Here is a 26,738-nt window from a genome sequence, read left to right as displayed (position 1 = left end):
CACTCTTGCTGGAGTGAATGGCTTTGTGCTTTTTCCGTTTCGCGGCCCTAGGGGTAAGAGCACAATACACACACACACGCAATGAAGCGGTGCCGTAACGCAGCCTTCCCCAACCTGTTGCCCCTGGGTTGTGTTGGACGCCGACTCCCCAGTGTCAGAGGCGCCACCAGCTTAGGCTGCTTTCGCAAATAAGCGACCTGAGCGGTTTCTCCTTTCAAGATGGGAGAAGAGCAGTTGAGGAAGCCCTGCTTCCTCATGGAAATGGCAGTTCAGTGTCTCTTCCTCCTACATGGATGGGGACATCTGCCAGGATCATGATACAAACGGGACATTTGGCTTTAGGCATCCTTTCCCCAGTCTGGTTGAAACCTCATTGCCTTATTGTGGTTTTACACCCATGTTCACCTAAGGGTTCAGAATGCAGAACGTTTTGAGCACTCCTTAAATTACTCCAAATGAACATGCCGTTTTGCAATATTTGTTTATTGTTAAAAGTATTTTAACCTGCCCTTCAGCCTAAGATACCAGGGTGGTAAACAAAAAAACATAAAAACCGAAATATGCCACAAACACAATACAATAAAAAACATTAAACAATATTACAATAAAAACAGATCAGACGCCTAAAAAGCAGAGCAGTCTAAACTCAAACCAACATTGCACTTTACAATGCCTGGGCAAATAAGTTCTACCCTAGCACCAAAATGATAGCTGCGTTAGCATGTTCCAAATTTCAATGAGGGCATTGCAGAGACTGGGCACCACCACAGAGAAGGCCCTCTGCCTAGTCCTTACACAGTGCTTCCCCTAGCAAAGGACCTCAGCGAAAATCCTCGATCTTAATATGCAGGCAGGTTGGCATGGGAAGAGAGCTGTTCCTTTAAGTATTTGGGTCCCAAGCTTGTTAGGGCTTTAAAAGTAAGCACCAGCACCTTCAACTGGGCTCAGAAGTGAATAGGAAGGCAATGTATAAGAATCTGTGTGATAGGATTCTATCTGGCTGTACCAGTTTAAATTCTGGCAGCTGTGTTCTGCACTACTTGAGGGTTCTGAGTAGTCTTCCAGACCAGCCCCACATACAACTATTACAACAATCTAATTGGGAGGTTGCCAGGGCATGGGCCATCATAGCCAGACTATCCCTACCCAGGAACAGTTGTAGCTGGCAAACTAGCCAAAGCTAGTGTAAAAGCACTCCATGCCCAGCACTACCCATCTATAACTTCACCAGGAATTGATCTGATTGTGAGGGGGGTCTCCAAACTACTCCAATTCCAGACCATGTCTGGTAGGAAAGCCAAGTGACCTGCAGAATGTGTTGGGCCAATGTTCTGCGATAGCCCTGCAGTCGTCAAGATAACCATGAACTCCTGAGTACAGTTATAACTAGTGCCCCCACATGTTTGGATTGGAGCCCTTTGCTCTGTGCAAATATCCATTGCTATGAACTTGAGACACCTGTTGTACAATAAAGGCCCAATCAGACTTAAGGTAAGCAATACCAGAAGAGTTCTTTGAGGTCCTTACACTTTATAAAATTAAACTTCCATGGAATGTAAGTTGTCCTCCTGCAGCAGCCCAAAAGGTCCATCTGATCCAGCATTGTTTCCTCAACCAGAGGCCTCTGGCAAGCCCACAAGCTCAGCCAGAATACAATAGTCCTCTCCTATTGTTGCTTCCTAGTAATGGGTATGCTGCCTCTGAACATGGAGGTTCTACGTAGCCACTGATAAGACTACCTCTTCATGAATGTGTCTAAATCTGCTTTCAAAGTAATTAAGCTAGCAGCCATTACCACATCTTGTGGCCCCAAATACCGTAAGTTAATGAAGTGTTGTGTGATCTTCCATTTTATCTCCCCATCAGTTTCATTGGATGACCTGACTTCTAGCAGCACAAGGGAGACTCCCCCGCCCCATCCACTCTTCCCACACCACCTATACATATTTCATGGCCCATCTTGGTTGCCCTTTTTCTAAACCGAAAAGCCCCACTTACACCTTTTTCCTTTATGGAATGTCCTCCAGCTGCCCACCCGCTTCCCCCAATCATGGTGGTTGCCCTTTTCTGACTGACAACTATTCTGGAAGAAATATCCAATGTCAAGGGCATGTACTTCCAGGACAGTCTGATGTAAATTCAATCTGAGAATGGAATTCAACATCCCACAAACCCCCCAGCTTTCACTTTCCAGAAGAATGTCTAGCATTAAGGGGCTGAATGAATAACCTCAGCCCAGCAAGTGAGATCTCCTTGCAATGAAAACTTGGTGTGTATCAGATACAAATTTACTGCTTGAGATGCATCCCACTTTGTTACACTTGACTGCCCCCCCATGAATGAGCTCTTTTGATGCAGGTGAGGGGTATGCACCCCTCTTACAGGCACTGGCTGTTATATAGGAATAGTCATCTAGTCCTGGATTAGGGCCATAATGGGCTAGATCTTGCTTGTGCTTTCAACCTGTACTTGTTACAAACTGCCTGTAAGGGATTGTTTCCTCAGCTTATGCACACCCACTCACAGCTTGAAACTATCTTGGAGTTCATAGAATTAGCATTGATCCACACCTGTTTCTATTCTACTCTATGTAGCTTCTCTATCTGGTGAGTGTGTAGGCTGAAGCAGCGAAATGTGTTATCTAACAAGACACCACTGTATAAGCACAGCAAGAGAAAACTGGACTGTCCACCTCTGCTTCTTTGCTAAAACATTCAGTCATTGCTGGAAATTAAACCAATTTTATTACATGAGAAATCACTTAAGACTATATATAAACACACACACACACACACACACACAGAGAAAACAGTATGGCAACAGTTATCAGCTCAGGACATCAAAGTATACTGACAGGATCCAACAGAAAACAGGGCAAGTTGCTGATCACAGTGTAAATCCATGCAGAGGATCTGATTTACTAAAAGCTAGTTTGTGGCTAATCCATGATTTGGAATCTGTAAAGTAGATGAAGGACAGAAGCCAGGAGATGCTGCTGCGCTGCCTGAAGGTTGCCCCTAAGTGTCTTTATGGCCATAGCAGTTAACGGCCAGCACTACAGAGATTGGAGTGAGGCAGCTCCTCCCTTCACACACTGACCAAGCCAGGTGGAAGTTGCTTCTCAGTGGTTCTTTCCTGTGCAGCTCTGATGTGTTTGAATACTGCAATCATGGGCAGGGCTGATCATGTGGGTATTTCTCATCTAACTGGCACCCACAGGAGAGACCCATGTGATTGACCTCACCCATATTGTTACACAACATTCACTCACAACATGCAGCAGATAGACTCAAGGCATAATAGCTGTTGTGGGAACGCAGCAAGAGATCACCCAAGTTCTAACTGCTAAAAGGTGCAATGTAGGACAACTACCATGATTTTTTTTTTAAAGCAACATCTTTCACACAAGTGCCTTTTTATAAAACTATAAAAGTATTTGGCAGTGCTCAAGTAGCAATGTTACAGATGAATTACTACACTGGCACAGCAAAGGAGAGCCTATGCTGTTATTTTCTTTCCTGTTCTACACTATTAAACTTTGATAAGGGGCTTAGTAAACAACTTTTGCCTTGACATCTCTTACTCCCTCTACTTGAATCCTATAGAAGTGATGTTATAGCTAAGTGGGAAACCGGGGCTTGTTATATTAAGGAGTGTAAAAGGAAATGGCTAGGAACTGGAGCTGCCTGGCAAGCGCAGGTTTGTTAGCCCAGGTTTGTTAGCCCAGACTTTAAAAAGCTAAAAGCAGTTCAATCTCTGCAGAAATGATCAGGAAGCCCACAGTGACGTTAACCCTGGCAAGAGGTAGACAACTGCGAGCTCCAGCGCGATTGTACATCCTTTGTTACTATGCCCTCCAGGTGCTCATAAATCCAAGCGAGCAGAACTGGGCTAAGGATTATTAGGCTATTTGGGTAAAGGATACAGGGATTTCTCTCCCCATCAGAGGCTTCTGAATGGCTACCACAGCACCACTACCCACCCCCACAGCTGTCTGCTTAGGGCTGCCAAAATATTAAATGGGAAGGTCATGCTGGTAGGACAAGAGGTCCAACTTACTGTAGCCAAGTACCTGATTGTCAGCCCAAAAAGAACCTGATCTCAGAGCTAGCCCTCCTGGAAGCCACTTCCTGTATAACAACTTTAAGACAGAGGAAGTCACTCCTTTACCTGAGAAACTGCTCATTACCCAAAGTTTTCCACGCCTACTGGAAGATTCTGACACCAGATCACCAGGCACATGTTAGTATCTTGCTAAAGCTCTAGAAGTGGTTCGAAGTTCCTTAAAACTGACACAACCATGCAAAGGGAACTAGAGCTAAAGCCTCACTTTCTCCGCCAATCTCGGAGTTAGTAGGACTAGAGGAAACAATGGATAGGTGGTTCTTTCATTGTGTCTGTGTAATTTTCCAAATTTAGCATGTAACAGACAAGAAATGGTACAAACTCACAGTTAATGTAAACAAACACCTTGCTGATTTTGCACAAAAAAAAGCCTGGATAGCTTATGTGCTACTGTTAACAATAATAAGATGGCACTATGGTCTAAAATAGGTAAGGGTACTATGCATATGTGAAATAAGATACTTTGGAGAAGTGTAAGATATATTACTTACATATTTAAACTGTAACATGATACAAAGTAAACTCAGTTCTGAATAAAATGTTTGTTTCCCATTTGTAAACTGGGCAGAAATGTTTACATTTCAGGCTAATGGGTAAAGGCAAATATTTCAGTCTTAACTTAAAGGGAGCAACTATACACACACACACACACACACACACACACACACACACACCCCTACCTGTCATGGAAATGACTTTGCCAAGTCTCAACTTTGGGGCATGGTTTTCCTCTAATTTTGCCCCTCAGACTTAAGGTATTAAGGAGCGGCAAGATAGAAGTTTGAAACTGATTACTTCATTATTTAACTAGACTACACTCCCAAAGGAGCAGTTCGCTTCAGCAAAAATACGTTCAACCCTCAAGCAGTAGATGGTATCTCCATCACTACCTTCCCCAGTAGCAGGATTGTCATACACTGACCATTTGCCACAGGTTGAGGTTTGTCTATAAATGCATACATCCAGGCTTTATGAAATACAGCAAATTTTGTCAGAATCATCTACAAATTGATATATAAAGTTATCAAAAGGATGAAGGCCATTGCTCCTAAGGAGAGGACGACTTGTGAGTTCTACCCCCATCCCTACAACAGTAAAATTCAATACTCCTTATCAGAAGCCTATAAATATTATGAGATGTAACATGTTCATTTGTAGTGTGTCCATTATAAAATTTGGTTCCACAAATTTTTATTATAAGTGTTTACAGCCATGTGTCTTTTCCAAATAATCATAGCCCTCTCCCTCCAAATCTTAATTATACAAGTGAGTTAATCCCACCAAAGTCCAAAGGATTCACTCACAAATGCCATTGGGATCACAGCCCCAGAGTGTAGTGGAACCATGTTCACACTCTGCGGAAGTGTGCTTTAAATCTGCATGAAGATGGTACAGATTATCTACCTACAGTACACTTGATAAGGCATACAAGCAAACACATTTCATATTACTCTTCCAAGGTACTTCGGGGCGGGGGGGGGATTAATTCCACAGATTATAGCACATCAGCTTTCCCTTCCAGTCACCTACTCGTGTGTAGAGAGGTCAAATAAATAACTGAACAGCTCTGGCCTCATTCACCTGCATGACATACCACTGAAAGAGAAAAGGCCAGGTACAGTGGTGATCCTGATATGGTCAAGGCGGGAGTCTGTTTCTCTTGCTTCTCTTCAGTGTGGTTTTGTCCTTTCGGGACACCCAATGCCGAGTAATGTTAACCAACATTTTGCACTGACCCAGGCTGAAGACATTTCAGGGAACACCAGCCCACAAGCCAAGAGAACTGGCAAGCACTGGGGCTGAGATGTCCAGATGGGTTGCTTCCAAACCATAAAATGTTCTCTTTCGGTGACTGATGCACAGGCCTTGGGCAAAAGCCCAAGAGGACAGCTATTTAGCTTCTTTCATCACCTGGACAAGTAGCTTGCTAATAAACATTCTGAGTTACTTAGATTCTTATGGTGCACAGCCTGCAGCAAGGTGGGCTCCCCTCCAAAAGATGCCGCTTCCTCACAGTGCTTCCAAAGCACAGGCAGCTACATCCAAATCCCTCAGAAAGAAAGCGTGTGCACGACTCCACTGGTCTTGGGAGCACCATCCTCTGTGGGGCTATCAGGCACAGGTGGCATGTGGCGCTTGGAGCCCTTAGAATTCCTTGTATGTGTCTCAAGGATAGGTGCTCGAGTCCAGGCAGAGTCCCCCTCCCGCTATAGAAGCGCACAGCTGTTCTTCTCTTTCTCACGCTCCTTTTCCTTCTCCCGAGGTTCTTTTCGTTTCCGTTCGCTGCCTCCCGATTGTCTTCCAGTCGATGGAGAGGCTGCTCCCTGGACTTGCTATCAAGGGAGGAGAAGAACAAGGCCACTTGCCTGAACACTCCTTATGCTTAGCAACACTCATAAGGCCAGCTAAGAATATTGGCTACACTGTTGAATTTGCCATGGTAGCTCACTGTGGTAGCCAGGCAGCTGAACACTGACCGGGGGGGGGGGGGGGTCATCCCTAGCTTCTAGTTGCCTTTCCCCCCTTAGGGAGTTTTCACACTTCTGCCTTTGGAAGATGGAGGCCCACCACGCCCTTTGGAATTCCACCAGGAGGGTTTGCGACAGGGTAACAAAAGAAGTTTTGTGCCACTCCCAACTCCAACATGGTACCAGCTTTTGCAGGCACACATAGCCACTCCCATGGGAATGGCAGAACACACTAGCATGGCCAGAGCTCCTATACCTGCAGGGGAGGCAGAGGAGCAGCTGCCACACTGGAAGTCCACAGGCACCACAACAACACAGGGTGCGGTTTCACTTCAGGGCAAAAGGGATGTTTTATTTTGTTCTGGTCTTTTGAGCTCAAGGAGAGCACACTCTCACTCTCTCTGAAGAGTTGTTCAAAGTGTTATTAGGGTGGGGGGCAGGACTTTTGCTCAGCCCATTTCTTTCCAAGAAGGAGAAACTCGGAGAGCAATCCTATGGCCACTGTCTAGAGGGCCATAGGATTTTTTGGTTTACTGGCTCCGAACTTGTAGACACTGCTCCAAGCTTGGAGCCAGGAACCCACGCTCCCCACCCCTCCCCCTCATAGCCAGCATGGGGAGAACTGTGGCAGCTACCTCTCCATGCTCGTAAAACAGAGAGGGCAAAAAGGGGGCGTTCCCGGGAGCGGGGAGAAAACCATGGAAGCTCCTTTATGTTGCTTCCTATGAGGTCCCCAGGCCCATTCCCACCCCCTCTCTGAAGCCCTGGCAAGAATGCAGGGCGGGTGGAGCACAGAGGAGAGGATCCCCTTCATGCTCCGCTCGACCTGCATTGGGTAGGCATCAGCCTCCGAGTTTGGAGGCTGACGTCTGTCTTGATAGGATTGCACCCTAAGTGTCCAACAATACGTAGTGTGGGAATGTGCCAGTGAGTACAAGCGGAAAGGCCCAAGCTGACCTCTTACATCCCAGACACTGGCAGGCAGGGACAAAGAGCAGAGAAAGCTTAGGCCCTGAGGTCCTCAGGCAGATCCCACAAGAGAGGCGCTTCCCACGGGAGACTCTATTGTACACCACAAGGACTCTGGCCTCCCCTCTCAAACAAAGCCCCTCTTTCTGCTGCTTCCATTCCTATCTTCAGCTTCATGTCAAATTTATATGCCACTGGTCAAGCATTGCTGCTCTCAGGGCAACTGCTACCAAGTGAGAACACCAGTACTTTTTATGCTGACCAGGAGTGGCTCTAGGAGTCTCTGTCTCCTAGCCCTACCTGGAGATGCTGCCAGGGCTTGTACCTGGGACCTTGTGCATGTAAAGCAGGAGTTCTACCCTGGAGCGACAGCCCTTTCCCAGTAGGAGCAAATTCCACTGAACTCATTGGGACTCACTTCTGAGAAAACACACACAGGACTGGGGCACAAGGCACATTTCTGGCAAAGTCCAAGGTCTGCCAGATGTCCTTACCTGGACCTGGGCTGCAGTGGCGGTAGCGGCAGCAGCTTGCTCTTGCTCCTGGTAGTACTGAGAAGCCCGCCTGTCCTCTTCTTCCTGAAGTTTCTTGGCAAGCTCAAGGTCACTGATTCCTTCAGGTAGCTGCTCCCAATTGATGTCTTGGCTTTGCTGCTCTTGTTGCAAGGACAATGCCATCAGGTAGTCCTAAGATGTAAATCCATCAGTGAATGCTCCCCTATTCAGCAAGATCCAACCAGTAGGATTCCACCACCTTCCACATTTTCAGCCTCTCTCCAGAGAATCAAAAGGTTCTTAGACTTACAGCAGCCACCTGAATACTGACATGGGAAGCCTCCTTTGACTCAAACTCAAGAACAGAGGAAGTCAAGTACCACATGGCCCTGCCCTAGTTGCAAGTTGTAATGGTGGATCACAGCAGCAGCTTTTATCATGTAAGCTTGGAAAGAAGACTCCAGTAGGCCTTTCATCCATCCCTAACCCAAGCTCTCAAGCGGTCACCATGAACAGATGGCATCCCTTCTATCCCTCCTGCCTGCCCTGAAGATCTCAAGGAAGAAGGTGAATATTCCAGTTATGGGGACCTACACCAAGGAACCTAATGTTATGCTGCTCTGGACATTATTTAGTTACAACATTTGTATGCCACCCTGTAACAAAGTTATCTGTGTGGCTTACAAAAAACATAAGCATTATACAAATACAAAATAAAACACAGAACCATATGATCAAAGGCAACACAAAATTAAGACAGCAAGACTCACCACACCCCAAAATTAAACACACAGGTTTTAAAACTGAGAGGCCCAGACTACATGAGTTATTTAAAATGCCTGGGTGAACAGAAAGGTCTTCACCTGCTGCCGAGAAGACAAGAGATGGCACCAGGTGAACCTCTCGGGGAAGGCTGTCCCATACCTGGGGTGCTGCTACCAAAATGTTGTGGTTTAGGGAATCATTGTGTTCTGCCTAGTATGTTCTGCTTTCAGAGAATTGGGAGGGAAGTAGGCACAAGTGGAGGGAAATCACATTCAGCCCAAGTACTGAAGAGGCAAAGTAACAGAATAGGATTCCCAAATCTACCTGGTCTATCTGATCTTGTTGTCCTCTATATACCGTTTCTGGATCAGATGGCGGTCGTAGATGGAACTCAGAGTCGCAGAAGTTTCCATCTCCATCCACATTGTGTAAACTTTCCCAAACAACTTTATCTTCTGTAAGGAATCCCTGGTCTGTCACCAGAAGGTAAAGCTGACCCTAAATAAAAGGAAACGTTTTAACACACACTACTGGGAATTGACTGAGGGTACAGGGAGAGAATCCAATTTCCTGCTACTGCTCTATCCACTGCTTGCTACAAAATTAGCACCAGTGCCCTTAATTTCTGTTCTAGAAGCCATGCTCGTTATGTGTCCTTTCATGGCTTTGTGCGGAACTTCCTACTGCTGAGTTACACTACTGTCCATTGTCAGCCACCATGTCAGCAGTACACAGCAAGCAGCTACATAATAATCTCTTAGAACAAAGAGCTGTAAAGCAATGTGTGACTATGTATGCCTTACACAAGCCAACTTCCATTAGATCTCATGCATTATAGCCCCCATATATGAACTCATCCAGCAGAAATTTGAAGAGACATAGCACTATCTAAAGGCACAACAGCATACAGATCCTACAATCAACTGAATACTTCATTGGCTCTACATTTTGATACAAAAGATTCTCACAAGAGAAAACTGATCACCAAGCGTCACAACTGTAATACTGGAGGAAAACATGAGAAAAAATGAACTACTTGAGCATGCACTCATGAGGAGTTTAAACATTTTTCCTTTGAGAATAATTAAAACCTGGGAGTATTCCCAAAAAAGCAGAAGGAAAAGATCTGGAATATGTAGTTGGCCCTTACACTCCAGCTTTGAAAGCCCAATTCAGACAGATGCCTCTTATAGGGCAAACTCAAAGCAGCCACTGGATACTCTAGGGGCCGTGGGGACATTGACTAGGGGCAGGCTACAAGCTCAGGAGCTTTGAGTCAGTCAACATTCTCAGGTAAAATAAGACAATGTTCATAGCCAGATACCTTATGTTTAGTCATGGTGCTAAAGTGGTTGTTTCTAAAGAATACACATAATTCTCCTTCTTGAACAGTGGAAGTTAACTCACATAGTCCATGGTAAGTCAACTGAGTGGCTGTGTTGTTTAGAAACTGCTCTGCTACAGAACCTGTGAAGACAAATCATTGTGTTCATGTGCATACACACATACACACACTCTGCACAACTCATGCCTAGAGAGACCTCACTAGAAAGGTCTTAGCATCCGGTTGTAGTATTATACAAGCCTGCTGTCTTGGGGGGGCGAGGGAAGCATGACACTTATCTGAACAAAAGGGAGCCTAAACTTTGGGATAAATCATTATCTAGAATAGCATGGAAGACAAGTCAAGTGTAAGCCAGTACAACCAAGGGACACTATACAGTAACACAATTGGAATGAATTACTGGGGTCTTGCCTGCCAGACTCAAATGAGATATGAACAGGTTGATTGTGAAGCAGACTAACACTCCTCACTGTCCCATCCCACCCTGTCAACAGAGTATTTATGTACACTAAAAAAAAAGCCCAGCTGCCACGTACAGCAGACACGTAAGATCCGTCTACTTAAGGGGTTATCAGCGAAACATTCCATACTTCTCATGGCAGTGCACAGCACCGGCACTGCCTCTAATTGTGAAAGCTGTAGAACCACAGTAGGGGAGGACTACTGCCTTCATGCAATGCTTGTGGGCCTCCGGGAGGCCTCTGTCTGGCTCGTGTGGGAAACAGGATGCTGGACCTTTTGTCTGGCCCAGCAGGGCTCTCACATTCTTATGGAGGAGAGCTCTACCCATGACTATTAGCTATGGGTGCTAGATGGAACGCTACATGGAGGCGCTGTGCCAGCAAAGTCTCCTTGCTGGGGAGCAAGAGGAATAGAGGGCTATGACCTTTGGGCCCTTTCTGGTGGGCTTCCCTGGTTGGCTTCTCTTGGGATGAATTAGATGGATTGTTGGTATGACCCCTCTGGGCTTTTCGGATGTTTTTAAGGAATTCACCTACCTTCATCAATTAGCTCACTGTTGTCCGACTGCTTACAACAAATTATTTTCTCCACCAGCTGATTGTAGCTGCAATTACCGACTGCTTTCACAATGTCTGCAATCTGTGTGGAGGGAGGAAAGCAACCAAGTTTGACTGATCTTTTGTGTGTATTACAAGGAAGTTAAATTACATCACCACTTTGAAAACCACACACAACTCTAACTCAAAAAGCACTACACTGATGACACACACAGAAGTGAATAGCATAGCCTTTTCCGATAGACATGGGCAACTAAAACCATATGAAGCTGCCTCTCAACCGAGATCATCCTTGTGCGCCCCCACCTTTCCAAGGTAGGTGATTGGCTAGCTGGGTGCTAGAGTAAAGGCCTTTTCTGTAGTGGAACCCAAACTCTGGAACTCCCCCTACCTACATTCAGCACCATGCTTGCTATCTTTTGGGTACCAGACAAAGTCTATCCTGTTCTCCTGTAATTTTATGATATTTTTCATCTTTATGATTTTAACTATTATTTCTAATCTTGCTAGTTTTATCTTATGGATTTTATTAGTGCCTTTTATGTTCTTTATGTTTTAATATGAATTTGTTTAGGTATTTCTTATTTGATTTATAGGTCACCTAAAGCCAAAGCTCTCAGGGCAATATAAATAATAAAAATTAACACAATAAAACCAATATAACTTAAAAATGTAAAATTAAAAGCAGTAGTAACAAGATTTTCAAAGCAAGGCAGCACAGAGAAGGGCAATTTAAAACTACAGCTTTAAAACATATCATAACTAAAACAAGTAGCAAACTAAAAAATGTTTTAAAGGCCTTAGAAGAAAAAAAGGTCTTCACTTAACACTGGAAAGGCAAAAAAGTCAGTGCCAGGCAGACCTCTCTAGGGAGGACATTCCACTATTTCAGGGCCACCACAGAAAAGGTCTACACACAAGTAGCCACCTGCCACATCTCATTCAGAGCAGGGCCTCAGATAGTGATCTCAAAGCATGGGCAGGAACATATAAGAAGAGGTGGTCTTTCAGAGACTGTGGCCCCAAGCATGTTGGATTGGGCTCAGGAATGAACTGGAAGCTATTGGTGATGATATAACACCACACCATTCCATGACGAACAGCATGTCATCACATAAAGGCAAGTAAGTGGGCCTTCTCAGTAGTGGCACCCACCCCCTGGAACGAGAGGTGGAAACAGCAGAAAGCTTTAGATGCCTCTTGAAGACACAAAATAGATGGCTCGACTTACTCAAGCATTCCCTGACTTGTAATTGCACTGCTCTGTTTTCCTGTTTCTGTAATATTTCTAATGTATTTATTATTTTATACTGTTTTTACACTGGTCTTTATATTGTATGGTATGTATTTTGTATGTAAACCGCTAAAGGTTTTAGGATATCAAGTGGTATACAAGCAGTTTAAATAAATAAGGGCATAATATGATCATAATGGCCAGTTCCAGTCAGTACCTATGCCGCCATACGCTGTACTAACAGCCCCACATACAATACATTAGAGTAGTCTAAATGGGAGGTTAGACTAGAGATCTTTTCAAGAAAATCAGAGATATCAAGGGAACATTTTGTGCAAAGACGGGCATGATAAAGGACAAAGAAGGCAGGGACCTAACAGAAGCAGATGAGATTAAGAAGAGGTGGAAAGAATACACAGAAGAACTACACAGGAAAGATCTTAATGTCCTTGATAGCCATGAGAGTGCAGTCACTGAACTGGAGCCGGACATCCTAGAGAGTGAAGTCAAGTGGACCTTAGGAAGCATTACTAACAACAAAGCTAGCGGAGATGACAGTATTCCAGCTGAGCTATTTAAAATCCTACAAGACGATGCTGTTAAACTGCTGCACTCAATATGCCAACAAATTTGGAACACTCAACAGTGGCCACAAGACTGGAAAAGGTCCGTTTACATTCCAATTCCAAAGAAGGGCAATGCCAAAGAGTGTTCAAACAACCGTACAGTTGCGCTCATTTCACATGCCAGCAAGGTGATGCTCAAAATCCTACAAGCTAGGCTTTAGCAGTATGCGAACCGGGAACTACCGGAAGTACAAGCTGGCTTTCGAAGAGGCAGAGGAACTAGAGATCAAATCGCCAACATTCGCTGCATCATGGAGAAAGCGAGAGAATTCCAGAAAAACATCTATTTCTGCTTCATTGACTACACTAAAGCCTTTGATTGTGTGGATCACAACAAACTGTGGCAAATTCTTAAACAGATGGGAGTACCAGACCACCTTACCTGTCTCCTGAGAAACCTGTACGAGGGTCAAGAAGCAACAGAAAGAACCGGACATGGAACAACCGATTGGTTCAAAATTGGGAAAGGAGTACGACAAGCCTGCATATTGTTGCCCTCCTTATTTAACTTATATGCAGAGCACATCATGAGAAACGCCAGGTTGGATGAATCACAGGTCGGAATTAAGATTGCCGGGAGAATTATCAACAACCTCAGATACGCAGACGATACCACCCTAATGGCAGAAAGCGAAGAGGATCTCAAGAGCCTCTTGTTGAGGGTGAAAGTGGAGAGTGCAAAAGCTGGTTTGAAACTCAACATTAAAAAAAACGAAGATCATGGCATCTGGCCCCATCACTTCCTGGCATATAGAAGGGGAAGAAATGGAAGCAGTGACAGATTTTATTTTCTTGGGCTCCAAGATCACCGCAGACGGTGACTGTAGCCATGAAATTAAAGACGCTTGCTCCTTGGGAGGAAAGCTATGGCAAACCTAGACAGCATAGTAAGAAGCAGAGACATCACCTTGCCGACAAAGGTCCGTCTAATCAAAACTATGGTTTTCCCAGTAGCAACGTATGGCTGTGAGAGCTGGACTATAAGGAAGGCTGAGCGCCAAAGAATTGATGCTTTTGAACTGTGGTGCTGGAGAAGACTCTTACGAGTCCCCTGGACTGCAAGGAGGTCATATTAGTCCATCCTAAAGGAAATCAACCCTGAGTGCTCATTGGAAGGACAGATACTGAAGCTGAAGCTCCAATATTTTGGCCACCTAATGCGAAGAGAAAATTCTCTGGAAAAGACCCTGATGCTGGGAAAGATTGAAGGCAAAAGGAGAAGTGGACGGCAGAGGATGAGATGGCTAGACAGTATCACCGATGCAATGAATATGAACTTGAGCACACTCCGGGAGAGAGCGGAGGACAGGAAGGCCTGGTGTGCTATGGTCCATAGGGTCACGAAGAGTCGGACACAACTGAACGACTGAACAACAACGAATGGGAGGTTATCACAGCATGGATCACGGATCCCAGGGTATCATAATCCAGGTAGGTTCAATAGTTGGTGTACCAGCCTAAGATGGTAAAAGGCACTCCATGCCACTGAGGACAAGTAGATCCATATTTGTCACTTTAGGCACAAGGAGTCCCAGTACTACAAACTTGATCCTTTAGGGGAAGTGCAACCGCATCCATAACTGGCTGAACATCACTACCCTGAATAGACAGACCACCCACCAACAATACCTCCATCTAATCTGGATTGAGTTTCAGTGTATCAGCTCTCATACAACTGATTAAGCTCTTCCACTACTTCATATGGGTCTGACAGCATGGGTGACAAGATGTATTGTAGACTGCCTTCTGGGCAGGCTACAAATCCCATAAACAACCACAGAAAGAGTAAGACATCTCCAATCATGTTTGCTTACCTGAGGGTCTACTAGCCATCCATGGTATAACGGAATATCAAGAAGATCAAATACAATGCATTCAGGGGTATATTCAAAGACTCGTACACCAGTGAACTTCACATTCACGTCAAGACCCGTCTGAAGTTTATGCAAGATTGCCATGGCATCACTCATATTCTGCCAACAGGAGAAAAAAACTACACTGTTTGCATCAGACAACATGGAACACCAATCCCTAAATTTGTATTTAAAAAGCAGCTTATTACAGTAAGTGTCAGAGGCCCCAACTGTTGAGTTCTTAGCACCGCAGGATGAGAGTGGGAAGCATAACAATTCTGACATTTACCAATAGACAAGAACTACCATCAGCTATTGACTAATAATCAGATTACAACCTTATTAACTGATACTTTAAATGTCTAAACTAATCCTTATAACTATAGTTTCTAACATTCAGAAATCTCAAAAATGTCCAGGACTCAACAAATAATTTCATCCTAATTTACTGGTATATTTACCAAGGGAGGCTGGCAAATATCCAGCATTAAGAAATGAATTGCTTAAAACTTTAAGCAAGTCAGGTTTTTCTCAATATTCACTGCAGATATTTTATTTATAACTTACTCTCCAATTTTTTTAATTACCAAAGTTGTAAGAAACTAATGGAAACAAGCTTATTCCACAAAGAGACGAATCAATCCAGCCTGCTACTAGCTAACCTAACCTGAATTGCAGGCCCTTATCTTGTCAAGACAAATATCACTGCAAATTCAAGTAGTGGATGGCCCCATATTAGGGGGAAGAGTAATGCAAAAGGGATTGTAGGTTAATTCACTAAATAACAAACCACCTCAGAAACATGATAAAAGATCTAGAAGCCCAACACTAAGGGAGCAATCCTATGGCCACTAAACACTGTATAGAGGGCCATAGGATTGTTCAGTTTTTGGGAACCGAGGTCAGAGCCAGGGCTTCGACCTCGTTTCCTAGAAACAATGCTCCCTGCCCCCTCATAGCTGGCGTGGTTCTCTCCATGCTGGCTATGTCTCCACACTCAGAAACGGAGCATAGAGATGGGGGAATGGGGGTGGTCCCAAGGTGGCGAGGGGAGATTGCAGAAGCTGCTTTACGCCTAGATGCAGAGTGGCTGGAGCACGGAGAAGAGGATCCTGCATAGGAAAGTCGGCAGTCCAATTTCATAGGCTGGCAACTATCCAGATAGGATTGCGCCCTAAGCTGCTATACGCTTCAAGCACAGAATTTTATTTTTAAGTGCAGAAGGAATCTTGTCTTCCACTGATTTAGCCTCACTCTGAATTAGTAGACTGAAACCTTAAGTTAGTAACTTCACAATATGAATGAAAAATTGAGTATTTTAATTCACTACTAGTAAATGTCACTTACTCTTAAGACAAGCTTGTTATTACCTGCTCATAGTTTAACCGCTGGATTTCAGTGATTTCTTTTGGTTTGGAATCAAGGATATAGTCTCCTACAAGAAAACACCCCAAAAAATCTAATTTGAAAGTGTATCCAGCAATACTGGATATTAGTAGAATATCAGTTTTTTAACTGTTAAAATTATTTCCTGCAAATACAACGGATTAAGTCTATAGTTCTCTAGAGTGACATACTAAGGGTGAAATTCTCTGTATGTTTAGACAGAAAAAAATTCCTACAGATAGCCATGCTGGCTGGGGAATGCTGGGAGTTGTAGGACTTTTTTCTGTCTAAACATGCATAGGATTGCACCCTAAGCCTATTTAAACCCAGAATGAGTCATGGCATTCATAATGAAAGGGGAGCAGCTGAATTCATGCTACTGAACAGAAACAGAATATTTCAAGACTGCTGAGTGTAGAGACTAGAATCAAACTGTGGGTGCTGCTTCCAGACTATTTGGTTCCATTATAACTAAAGAAAATTCTGACTTTCCTTAAAAGTGACGCCAATTATAACAAAATACTGGACATGATTAGCTTTTCAATTTTAAAGAGACAAATTGCAAGAATAGAAGTCACAGCTGCAGATATCCTAAGAACTAACACAACTCAAAGCCTATGAGGAGGTGGGGGAAGGTTTTCAGTTCCTGGCTCTCCAACTACGTGCCAAGATCCAAAATGAGATGGGAGAGGGAGGGAATAGTTCTTAATGCTGTTTTAGTCTCTGCAGAGTCCTCAGCAGGCAAAGGTAAACTGGTAGGGCTGCCAGAATCAGGAGCCTAGGTAGAAACCACAGCTGAATGACTATTGGAGGGAGTCCATAGCCCTCATCTTCCCCCGAGGACACCCTCTCTTGAGTTTGGCCAGGCTTCTCCAGACCACAAGTTTATTCCAATGATATTTTTTGAGTTAACTCATGAAGTGGGCAGCTCTGTTCAAAATTATTTTAAATATTCCCTGACCACCAAGCAGACTATGCTCTTACCAGCTTCTAATCGGGACAATCCTTACTCTACTCAGACAGACCCACATAGCAAACCACCCTGTGATGAACAATTTATCTCAATACAAAACACACATGCAGTATTGCTAGTACTAACCTAAGTATTCCATCAATTGCTCAGCAGTTATGATTTCCATCATTGGTGGCAGTTTCACCTAGGAGAGAAGAGAATTTATGCTTTGAGATTTGATTTGATTTGATTTTAATGGCAAGATAAGCATGCAAGAGTTACACCTCTGAATTTGTACTGTAGTTGTATGAGAGAAGAGCCACAGGTATTTCTGGTACAGGTAGAAATCAACTTGCCTAAACACCAGGGATACTAATTCTTGGCAATGAAGTTAAAAATCCCCAGCAAGTACAAGGTTGCTGCATTTTACTCCCTAAATGAACAGCTCACGTTTTTCTGGTACTTCCAAATCACCTGTCTAGGAAATTTGAGGGTTTCTAGACGTTTCTGCTTCAGTCCTCAGGAGGCAACTCCTTTAAAGTATACTATATAAGCACATTGCAAAGGGCCAGAAGTATTAGCACTATTGATAGAATGTGTTTGTTTGCCAAGAATTGTCACAAGGTCTCCCCTCATGCAGAAGATGCTACTGGAGTCATTTTGTTAACTGGCAAGTAGCACCCAAGCACAACTTTCAGCAATTTAAATAAAGTCAGTGTCCAGGCCTGATACACTGGGAGAACACAGAAACCTACTATACTGGAGAAGAGATTGTAGCCAGGTCACTGCAAAACTGCTATTACAACAGCATAGCATAAAAAGTGCTTCAGTGGGCTCTTTGTGGAAAGAGATCCTTGAGTCTTAATGAGATTTAGGCTGCAATCCTAGGCACATTTACTTGGGAGTCAGCCCCACTGAAATCAATGGGACGTGGCGAAGGGGCTTGCGTAACTCAGTGAAGCCATAAGCTATGCCGTGCAGGGCCACCCAAGACGGACAGGTCATGGCGGAGAGTTCTGACAAAATGTGGTCCACTGGAGAAGGAAATGGCAACCCACTCCAGTATTCTTGCCAAGAAAACCCCATGGAACGTATCACAAGGCTAAAAGATATGACGCCGGAAGATGAGCCCCTCAGGTCAGAAGGTGTCCAATATACTACTGGGGAAGAGCAGAGGGTATTTCCAAGTAGCGCCAGAAAGAGGGAAGCGGCTGGGCCAAAGCCGAAAGGACACTCAGCTGTGGATGTGTCTGGTGGTGAAAAGAAAATCCGATGCTGTAAAGAACAATATTGTTTAGGAACCTGGAATGTCAGATCAATGAATCAAGGTAAGCTAGAGGTGGTCAAACATGAGATGGCAAGATTGAACATTGACATCTTGGGAATCAGCGAACTCAAATGGACAGGCATGGGCGAATTTAATTCAGGTGACCATCATATCTACTACTGTGGGCAAGAATCCCTTAGAAGAAATGGAGTAGCACTCATAGTCAACAAAAGGGTGGGAAAAGCAGTACTGGGGTACAATCTCAAAAACGATAGAATGATCTCAGTACGAATCCAAGGCAAACCATTCAACATCACAGTAATTCAAGTCTATGCCCCAACCACTGAGGCCGAAGAAGCTGAGGTTGATCGGTTCTATGAAGACCTACAACACCTTCTAGAACTAACACCAAACAAAGATGTCCTCTTCATCATAGGGGATTGGAATGCTAAAGTAGGAAGTCCAGAAATCACCGGGATAACAGGCAGGCATGGCCTTGGTGTACAAAATGAAGCAGGACAAAAGCTAATAGAGTTTTGCCAAGAGAACACGCTGATCATAGCAAACACTCTTTTCCAACAGCACAAGAGGCGACTCTACACATGGACATCACCAGACTGTCAATATCGAAATCAGATTGATTATGTCCTTTGCAGCCAAAGATGGAGAAGCTCTATACAGTCAGTAAAAACAAGACCTGGAGCTGACTGTGGCTCAGATCATGAGCTGCTTATTGCAAAATTTCGGCTGAAATTGAAGAACGTCGGGAAAACCACTAAACCGTTCAGGTATGACCTCAATCATATCCCTGATGAATATACAGTGGAGGTGAGGAATAGATTTCAGGGATTAGACCTCATAGACAGAGTGCCTGAGGAACTATGGACGGAGGTCCGTAACACTGTTCAGGAGGCAGCAACGAAATCCATCCCAAAGAAAAAGAAATGCAAGAAAGCCAAGTTGCTGTCTGATGAGGCTTTACAAGTAGCTCAGGAAAGAAGGGAAGCGAAAAGCAAGGGAGGAAGGGGAAGATATATCCAACTGAATGCAGAGTTCCAGAGAATAGCAAGGAGAGACAAGAAGGCCTTCTTAAATGAACAATGCAAAGAAATTGAGGAAAACAGAATGGGAAAGACTAGAGATCTCTTCAAGAAAATTGGAGATCTCAAGGGAACGTTTCGTGCAAAGACGGGCATGATAAAGGACAAAGAAGGCAGGGACCTAACAGAAGCAGATGAGATTAAGAAGAGGTGGCAAGAATACACAGAAGAACTATACAGAAAAGATCTGAATGTCCCTGATAGCCATGATAGTGAGGTCACTGAACTTGAGCCGGACATCCTCGAGAGTGAAGTCAAGTGGGCCTTAGGAAGCATTAGTAACAACAAAGCTAGCGGAGATGACAGTATTCCAGCTGAGCTATTTAAAATCCTAAAAGATGATGCTGTTAAAGTGCTGCACTCAATATGCCAACAAATCTGGAACACTCAACAATGGCCGCAAGACTGGAAAAGGTCAGTTTACATTCCAATTCCAAAGAAGGGCAACGCCAAAGAGTGTTCAAACTACCGCACAATTGCGCTCATTTCACATGCCAGCAAGGTGATGCTCAAAATCCTACAAGCTAGGCTTCAGCAGTATGCGAACCGAGAACTACCGGAAGTACAAGCTGGGTTTCGAAGAGGCAGAGGAACTAGAGATCAAATCGCCAATGTTCGCTGGATCGTGGAGAAAGCAAGAGAATTCCAGAAAAACGTCTATTTCTGCTTCATTGACTACACTAAAGCCTTTGATTGTGTGGATCACAACAAAATGTGGCAAATTCTTAAAGTGATGGGAGTACCAGACCACTTTACCTGTCTCCTGAGAAACCTGTACGAGGGTCAAGAAGCAACAGTAAGAACCAGACATGGAACAACCGAGTGGTTCAAAATTGGGAAAGGAGTACGACAAGGCTGCATATTGTCACCCTGCTTACTTAACTTATATGCAGAGTACATCATGAGAAACACTGGGTTGGATGAATCACAGTCGGAATTAAGATTGCCGGGAGAATTATCAACAACCTCCGATATGCAGACGATACCACCCTAATGGCAGAAAGGAAGAGGATCTCAAGAGCCTCTTGTTGAGTGAAAGAGGAGAGTGCAAAAGCTGGTTTGAAACTCAACATTAAAAAAACTAAGATCATGGCATCTGGCCCCATCACTTCCTGGCATATAGAAGGGGAAGAAATGGAAGCAGTGATAGATTTTACTTTCTTGGGCTCCAAGATCACCGCAGATGGTGACTGTAGCCATGAAATTAAAAGACGCTTGCTCCTTGGGAGGAAAGTTATGGCAAACCTAGACAGCATAGTAAGAAGCAGAGACATCACCTTGCCGACAAAGGTCTGTCTAATCAAAGCTATGGTTTTCCCAGTAGTAATGTATGGCTGTGAGAGCTGGACTATAAGGAAGGCTGAGCGCCGAAGAATTGATGCTTTCGAACTGTGGTGCTGAAGAAGACTCTTACGAGTCCCCTGGACTGCAAGGAGGTCAAATCAGTCAATCCTAGAGGAAATAAACCCTGAGTGCTCATTGGAAGGACAGATACTGAAGCTGAAGCTCAAATATTTTGGCCACCTAATGCGAAGAGAAAACTCTTTGGAAAAGACCGTGATGCTGGGAAAGACTGAAGGCGAAAGGAGAAGGGGACGGCAGAGGATGAGATGGCTAGATAGCATCACCAATGCAATGAATATGAACTTGAGCACACTCCGGGAGAGAGCGCAGGACAGGAAGGCCTGGCGTGCTATGGTCCATGGGGTCACGAAGAGTCGGACAGGACTGAACGACTGAACAACAACAACAAGACATGCATAGGATTTCACTGAGTGTCTCCTTAAAACCCCAAGGGAGGCCTGTAACAGCCCTAGGTAAGACAGTTTACAGTGCTGAACTGCAGTAGTCCAAAGCTATGTTGAGACACACAGGGCAAATTGCATGTTTTAAGGCAGCACAAAGGCTAAAAAAAGATGCTGAAGTTGCCAAAGTTGTCAAAGCAGTGCTCTCTCCCATGGAAACTTTCAAACTGGAGAATTTGTTAATGATGGTGCCTGACATAAAAGGATGTCAGAAGCAAACGTTCCTTTATGTAGAGACAACCATGGTTCCCATGAAATTTGTTTTGCAAGTAACTGGACTTCCAGGATTGCACATGTCGCACCTCTTACCCTTTTGTAGCAAAGTTGTTTGGCAACAGTCCCTGCTTCCCTCTGAACAGTGCTGTTCAAGACACAATCCTGCTTAAGTTTCCAGTACCTTGCAAATAGATGTGATCTATAAAAAGGCAATTTCACGCATTAGGCAGGGCAAGTCTGGCTTTGCCACCTTGACTGGGGAGTTGCAAACAACTCTGGATTCCTGACACATGTACCTCTCTGACATGTGGTCATCACATTCACTGTTTACATATGCAATGTTGTAGATTACACCTACAACAATGTAATGTGTGAAGTAAGCAGGTCACAGTTGTGCTGTTCTGTAAGACAATATTACAGCAGATAGCCAATGTTTCAGCAGTTCACATGTTTTACTTACTATGAGAGAGTAGAGCCAAAGGAATGCTACATGCAAAGCTTGTAACAACACACAAGGCCTTTCCCTGGAACTCTAGTCCCACTGTAATGCCCGAACCATAACCCACAGTGCATCCCTTGTAATCAAATTTGTAAAATCAAATGCACTGCTTTCCCTTAAAGAAAAAATCACACTGATTTCTTCCAAATGGCCATTGAAGCTAATTAAGCCAAAGAGGATTGGTTGCTTATACCGTGGTCCTGGAGGGTACATCAGGGGGATATAATCTCCCTCAATATTTTCCCAACACAGAACGTTCTATCCTCTGGAAAGGATCACAAGACAGACCTTACCCCACCCCCAAGCTATCACAAGGATTAGGATTGCCAAATATTACCCCCTAGAAAAAGAAAGACCTTTTACACACACACCCCCACTCATTAACTCAAATGTAAGAGTTGTGCTGGATCAGACCAAAGGCCCATCTAGTCCAATATTCTAGTGGCCAGATGCCTCTTGGGAAGCCCACAAGCAAGACATGAGGGCAATAGCATCCCCCTGTTCGTGTTCCCCAGCAACTAGTATTAAGAGAAGTAATGCCTCGGATAATGGAGGTAATATTTAGCCATCAATAGCCTGATCCTCCATAAATTTGTCTAATTGCCCTTTAAAGCCATCCAAGTTGGTGGCCATTTACAAGTTAGTCTAATATCAGTTAATCATACTGGAGAAAAGATGGAAGATACCCCCTTCCCCGAAAAGGAAAAGCCAGTCACTTGCTTCCAGTCCACAGCTCCTTTAAACACGTTTAGGCTAAATGCCATCTCCCAGCTGTCCAAATAGCAGCATCCCTCCCAGCCCCAAGACAGTCATATAGAGACCAGATAAAATAACGCAGAAGGAACACAAGATTTGCTGCCTTCGATACCAAGGCAGACATCTAGTCAGAGTACTATCTACTCTGACTGGCACTGGCTGTCCAGAGCATCATGCCTATAGACTCTTTTAATGACATGGGAGCTGAACCTGAGACCTTCAGTAATCAAAGCGTGGAATCCATCACTGAGCTATAGTTCCCCAGAACATGTGGGGGAGGACAGGAAGAGAGCAAACATACAGCTTACCTCCTCCATTAGCATGGGAGCGCACATTGCTTGCCTTACACCAAGCCAGCCCATTGGTCCAGCTAACCCAGTACCGTCTCCTCTGAGTGACAGGCAACAGCATTCAGGATCTTCATCTCTGGGATGGGCCACAGCTCAGTGGCAGAGTACCAATTTTGCATGCATAAGGTCCCTAATTCAACCCCTGCCATCTTCATCTTAAAAATTATCAGGTATCAATCAAGGCGAAAGTATCTGGCTAGATGGCTCAAAGCAGCTTCATATGTTCATAAGCAAAACATACTTATGGTCTTCTGCTTTGGTCACAGCTTGATTACACAGCACTTGCTTTGTGTGCAGAAGATCCCAGTATCCCAATAGGATGGGAATGCTCAAGACCTTGAAGAGCTGCTGACAGTCAAAAGTAAGGTGTTAGGCTAGACGGACCAAGAGTCTTTGTCTCAGGCAGCTTCAGATGTTCATTTGTAGGTATTATATTGGGGAGGAGCCCAAGCTTAGTTGTAGATAGAGCACCTGCTTTGCATGTAGAAGGCCCCACCGCCAGTCCCCTACATCCAGTGCAAGAGGATCAAATGGTAGGAAATCACTCTAATCTATGGAAGGGTGCTTCCAGATGAGGCTCTTATTGTGCAATCACATTGCCTCATTCACGGAATTTTACAGGGAACCAGTCAACAACTTCTTCAGTTTCTAGCCCTCCTGTGTTTTCCCTCCACTTCCTCCATCTTTTTCCTTACCAGAAAAAAAAAAAAAATCCATTAAGGTAGAAAAGTCGGAAGAGCTGCATGATGCCTTTTGGTTGTTCGCACATCTGCAAGCACCCAGAGACTCTGGAAAGCAGGACTGCCAGTCAGAGGAGACAATACCAAGCTAGGTGGCTCAATTCACTGTAAGATAGCTATCATATTTTAACTGGGATTGAATTGGAGACCTTCTACATCAGGGCTGGGGAATGTGTGGGCCGCCAGATGTTAGACTGCAACTCCTACCAGCCCTAGCCTACACAGCTACCACAGGTTCCCCATCCCTGTTCTACACCCTAGAAATGCAGCAGGTAGCTGCAGAAAGGCTCTGGAGGGGAGACACTCTGCCCATGCCCAGAGAGGCAGTTGCCTAAAACGACCTGGGGCTGTCCTGTGGGTCCAGTGCCAGGCACGAGGGAGGCAGGGATGCCCTGAGGTCATACGGTGAGCAACAGGAATCCGCCTTACACAGCACCAGGCCACGGGTCCAGGAGGCTTCCAGGCACGGTAGCGGCGGCGTTTCACTGCGCCACGGCTGGGCCTCATTCACCGGGGTCCGGACCAAGACGCCTTCAACGCGCGACCCTCCCGTATTCCCCCACCGCGTTCCCTTTCCCAGAAAAATAAATCCCCGAAGGAAGAAGAGGCAGAATCGCTGCCCACGGAGGCCCTCGGGGCGCGCGGGACGGCCCGCCCGGTCCCTGCTCGCCTCCTTGCCCCGCACGCACCTTCCAGGCCAGGAGCAGCACGTTCATGATGGCGAGGAGCGGGCAGGGCCCGTTCTCGTTCTGGGTGATGACGGGCGAGTTCTCCTCCTTCCAGCGCACCCACTTGATGTGGTAGACCGACTGGCCCGGGAAGCGCTCCTTGGCGCCCGGAGGCGGCGGCGGCGGCCCCGACGGCGACGACGCCTCCGCCGGGCCGGGCCCGCCCTCCGCGGCGGCCACGGGGGCTCCCGCGGGCGCCTCCTCCGAGTCGTCGCTGCTGTGCAGGTCGGAGCTGCTGGGGCCGCCGCACGACGAGTGCAGGTTAGAGAAGGAGCCCAGCGAGTCCGCCAGGCTCCCGGACTCCTCGCCGCCCGCCGGGCTCGCCGCGCTGCTCAGCGCGCCGGCGCCCCCCTCGCTGCCGCTGCTGGCGCCGCCGCTCTCCGACGCGGGACCCACGGCTGCCGCCGCCGCCGCCCGGCAGGGGCTCCTGGTCGCCGGCGGCGGCGGGCCTCGGTCGCTCTCGGGTGCCGGCGGCTCCTTCCCCAGGCGGGGAGCAGCCGCCGCCTCTGAGGGGCGCGACGAAGAGCCTCCCGCTGCCGGCCGCCCCGCCGCCCCGCCGCCCTTCGCCGCCGCCGCGACAGGCTCCGAGGCGATTCCCGCCCCTTCCTGAGGGGAGACGCGACCCGCGGCGGCGGCTCCCTCGAGCGCGGCCGAGGGAAAGGAGGGCGGCGGCGGGGGCTCCGCCAGGCCCTCCATGCCCGCGGCGGGGGGGGCCCTCGTCCTCCCGCCCTGGCGAGGCGGCTCCGCTACAGGCACCGCCAGCGCCGTCGCGACGGCGGCCGCCGGGCCAAGCGGGCCCCGGGCGCCATGACAGGCGGAGGCCACGCCCTGGCCCGGCCACGCCCCGCGGGCGGGCGGGCGAGCGGGCGAGGGCCGGGCTCCGCCGCGCGCATGCGCGTGAGCTCCGCGCGGAGCGGGTCCGGCGGGGCAGATCCGGCGAGCGCCGCTCGCTCCCGCGCAGCACCCGGCGGGGGCGGGGGCGGCCTCGCGGGGCTCTTCGCCGCCGCTCCACGCAGGCCGCGCCGAGCGCCGGGGGCGGCCGGGGCCGAAGCTGTGGCGCGGGGCGAGGCTTTCCCGAGCACAAGCCGGGGCGGCGGCCCCCGCCTCGGGCGGCTGCGGGAGGGGGCTGGACGCATTCGCGGCGGAGAAGGCTGCCAGCGGCCGCCAGTCCGTGCGCCCCCGAATCCGAGGCGGGATGCCTGAGCGCCAGCTGCCGGGCAGCGTGGCGGGAGGGCGCTGCTGCGCTGTGGCCTGCTTTGGGGCTTCCGCTGGTGAGGACAGAATGCCGGGCTAGATGGGCCCCTCCTCTGACCCAGCATCGAGCCGCTTCTTGCGTGCTTATAATGCCGCAGAAGCTCAGGCTAAATCTGCAGGAGGAGGGATCGCATGCAGAGCCCGGCCCCTGCGCTGCTTGCGGAAGGCCCCCATTGCAATCCATCCCCCGTATCTCTATTAGTATACGTATTGCTTTATTAAATTGATGAGTCGCCCTGTAGCCGAAGCTCTCGGAGCAATATGCATAGTCATGCTGGCTGGGAATGATGGGAGTTGCTGTGGTCCAGCACAACTGGAGGGCCCCGGGGTGGGGAAAGGTGAATGGGTTCAGGGAGCACGTGGTGCGGAAAGCCACAGAGAGTCTTTTGGCACCTTAAAAAGGAACACATTTATTATTACGCTTTTGTGGACACTGTCCACCCCATCAGATGCAATTAGCTGGTGGGAAAGACATCTCCCTGCCCCAGAACCTGGAGAGCCACTGCCAGGCAGAGCAGCAGGCAATACTGGGACAAGAGGGCAAAGAGTCTTGCCTGGGATGAGGCACCTTCTGTGAGTGAGAACCGTTCAACTGACCACACATGAGAGGGCCTTCTCTGCAGTGGTCCCACAACTCTGGAACAAGTTGCTCTGTCATTGCAGGTGTTTAAGAAGGCCTTGAAAACATATTATTTCACCTTGGCCTTCTCTTGATGAGACTGCTGTTGTTGCTGTATTGCCATGTTTGTTGTTTCTGGTTTTATTGTTGGCTTTGTTGTTTTTATTG

General features: G+C 46.6%; 1 protein-coding gene across 1 annotated transcript; it reads right to left on the bottom strand.

Moving 5' to 3' along the window:
• Window positions 1-477: 477 nt before the first annotated feature.
• On the bottom strand, window positions 478-25,665 carry MINDY2 (MINDY lysine 48 deubiquitinase 2). The gene is made up of 9 exons (XM_084816623.1): window positions 24,659-25,665; window positions 17,384-17,441; window positions 16,269-16,333; window positions 14,860-15,018; window positions 11,165-11,267; window positions 10,146-10,288; window positions 9,146-9,319; window positions 8,057-8,248; window positions 478-6,458 (listed from the first exon to the last, which is right to left on the bottom strand). Exons 1-9 carry the CDS (start codon window positions 25,391-25,393, stop codon window positions 6,333-6,335), a joined length of 1,755 nt encoding a protein of 584 aa, XP_084672749.1. The 5' UTR covers window positions 25,394-25,665; the 3' UTR covers window positions 478-6,332.
• Window positions 25,666-26,738: the final 1,073 nt, after the last annotated feature.

The sequence above is a fragment of the Heloderma suspectum genome, chromosome 11 (assembly GCF_057233095.1).
Source record: "Heloderma suspectum isolate Gila_16-S chromosome 11, 16-S_ref, whole genome shotgun sequence".
Taxonomy (NCBI): Eukaryota; Metazoa; Chordata; class Lepidosauria; order Squamata; family Helodermatidae; genus Heloderma; species Heloderma suspectum.
The sequence above is the reverse complement of the archived record's forward strand: the minus strand, read 5'-3'. Positions and strand labels throughout refer to the sequence as shown.